Below are 2,500 nucleotides of genomic sequence, written 5' to 3'. Positions count from 1 at the left end.
AAATTGTCCAGAGTATAAGAGACGAATGCAGATCAAAGAAGAATTGAAAATTAAATTAAAACAAAACATTACTCAGAGACATATGAGTTATAATAATTATATACAAACAGGTATATCTTTTTCTAATGCATTAAGAAACAATAATATGTATACTAACAATAATAACAACAATAGTAATGTAATTAGAACTAACAATAATAACAATAATAATAACAATAATATAGATAATAATAATTCTGTTAACAAAATACTTGAAGAATTACGAAACATTCAGCAAAAATTCAATAAAATTGAAAAACAATTGGAGGATCATTCAGTAATGATTACTCAAATTATTGATATGTATGGAATATCACCTAACTATCAGTAATGATTGATGCAAATATAGATTCTGATAGAGTAAAATTGATTTCAATTAACGTGAATTCATTAGTATCCTATAGTAAAAGATATTCTTTAATACATTTTTTAGAAGAAGAAAATCCTGATATTGTGTGTTTGAACGAAACTAAATTAAACTCAAAACATTATTTAGAAATAGAAAATTATAACTTTATAAGGAGAGATCGCAGAAATGAATTAAATGGAGGAGGTACAGGTATATGTATTAAAAAAGGTTTAGCCTATGAAATTGTCTCAAATTCAGTATTTGATAGTTACGAATGTGTGGAACCTTGTATCATAAAATTAAAAATAGGGAACAAAAAATTTTTGTATGTCATAGCTATTTATGCCCCTAGTGGTTCTAATAATAAATTTATTGACGAATTGGAGAATTTATTTATTAAACTTAATTTAAATAATTTGAACAATAATTACATCATTGCTGGAGATTTAAACGCTAAGCATACATCTTGGCGTAATGAAAATATCAATAACAGGGGAACAAGACTGTACAAGTGGCTGATTTCAAATAATATTACCTATAAATGTACACTTTTTCATTCAGATACACCAACATATCCAAGGTCGGGTGCTTATATAGATTTAATTCTTGCGGATACCAGATTAAATTCATTAAATACAAATACAAATAACCTAGAAACAAAAGCATACGATAGCGATCATAATGCTATTGGTTTCGAATTTAATATAGAAATACAGGGTGTCCAAGATAATACTAGTAACAAATATTGTTACCACAAAACCAATTGGGAAAAATTTCGTCAAAAATTAGACAATAATTTCGAGCTTAAGTACTCAAATAGTATAAATAAAATACAAGATAATACCAATATTAATATTCCGAATATAAATAGGCATCTCCTAGAAATTGAACAAGTAATAAAAAAAACTATGGTAGAAGTGATCCCTGTATCAAAAAAAATAAATTATTTAAAAAATCTTGAGTCTGCGAAATTGAAAAAATTATGTAAAATGAAAAATAAACTAATTAACGACATACACAAAATTTACAGCCAAAGGCTGAACTTTACATCTTATGACATAATCTTATTAAAAAGTCTATTACGAAACATAAAATGTCTCATTAAAGAACAAATAAACATAGAAGTAGATAAGTACTGGATAAACAGAATACAGAAAATACAACCTAATAACCAAAATATGTTTCCTGAAATTAAAAAAATTTTTTATACTAGACAAGACCAAAAAATTGTAAATCTCAATATAGATAATAATTCATGCAATTTGCTGAGCCAGTGCAACATAGATATTAATACACTTGAAAAAAACAATGCAAATAAATATATAGTCAACACACCAGTAGATATTTATAAGATTTTAGGGACTCATTTAGAGAATACACACAAAAATGTAATTACAGATGGTAATAATTTTCATGCGACAGTTAGAGAAAGAGTTACACAGTTTAAAGAAAATAAAATTAGAAAACAAAATAATGAAATTACCCTGTGTAACTTTAGTGAAACAAATAAATCATCAAACGAAAATAATAATAGATTTTTTATAACAATCTCAGACTTAAATTTAAAGTTTAAAAACCTTAGGAATAAAACTTCGGCGGGTGTAGATGAAATACCTAATATAGTATTAAAAAACTTGAGTACGAACATTATATCACAATATGTTATCTTATTCAATAATGCATTAAACTACTGCTATTTCCCATCTATATGGAAAAAAGCTAAAGTTGTGATGCTAAAGAAACCAGGAAAGGATCCTAAGGATGTAGATAGTTACAGACCTATAAGTCTGCTTCCTAACATAAGTAAAGTGTATGAAGCAATAATTAATGACAAAATAGTAGAATTTGTTGAAGAAAAGCGGCTTATGCCTGAAAACCAGTTTGGATTTAGGTACAAGCATAGTACTGTCCATGCTATCACAAAATTGACCTCAGATATTTGTTGGTTCATAAATAAAAAATTTGGTATAGGAGCATGTATGATAGATTTTGAAAAGGCTTTTAACAATATTTGGACAGAGAGATTAGTATATAAACTAATAACATATGAGTTTCCCGAGCAATTAATAAGTATAATTGTGGATATGATAACTAATCACGAATTTATAATAG

At 26.4% G+C, this 2,500-nt stretch overlaps 1 protein-coding gene across 3 annotated transcripts in view; it reads left to right on the top strand.

Moving 5' to 3' along the window:
- The window catches only part of LOC129616972 (nose resistant to fluoxetine protein 6-like), a 95,353-nt gene that overhangs the window by 1,326 nt on the left and 91,527 nt on the right, over window positions 1-2,500 (top strand). For all 3 annotated transcript variants that reach the window (XM_055532447.1, XM_055532446.1, XM_055532445.1), the window contains exon 1: window positions 1-110. This exon is cut by the window's left edge. In XM_055532447.1, coding sequence (XP_055388422.1) covers window positions 1-110 — 110 coding nt within the window. The remainder of the gene's footprint in view (window positions 111-2,500) is intronic.

This window comes from Condylostylus longicornis, unplaced genomic scaffold (genome assembly GCF_029603195.1).
Source record: "Condylostylus longicornis isolate FDR11 unplaced genomic scaffold, ASM2960319v2 ptg000351l, whole genome shotgun sequence".
NCBI classification, from domain to species: Eukaryota; Metazoa; Arthropoda; class Insecta; order Diptera; family Dolichopodidae; genus Condylostylus; species Condylostylus longicornis.
This window is presented reverse-complemented; position numbering and strand designations above follow the sequence as displayed.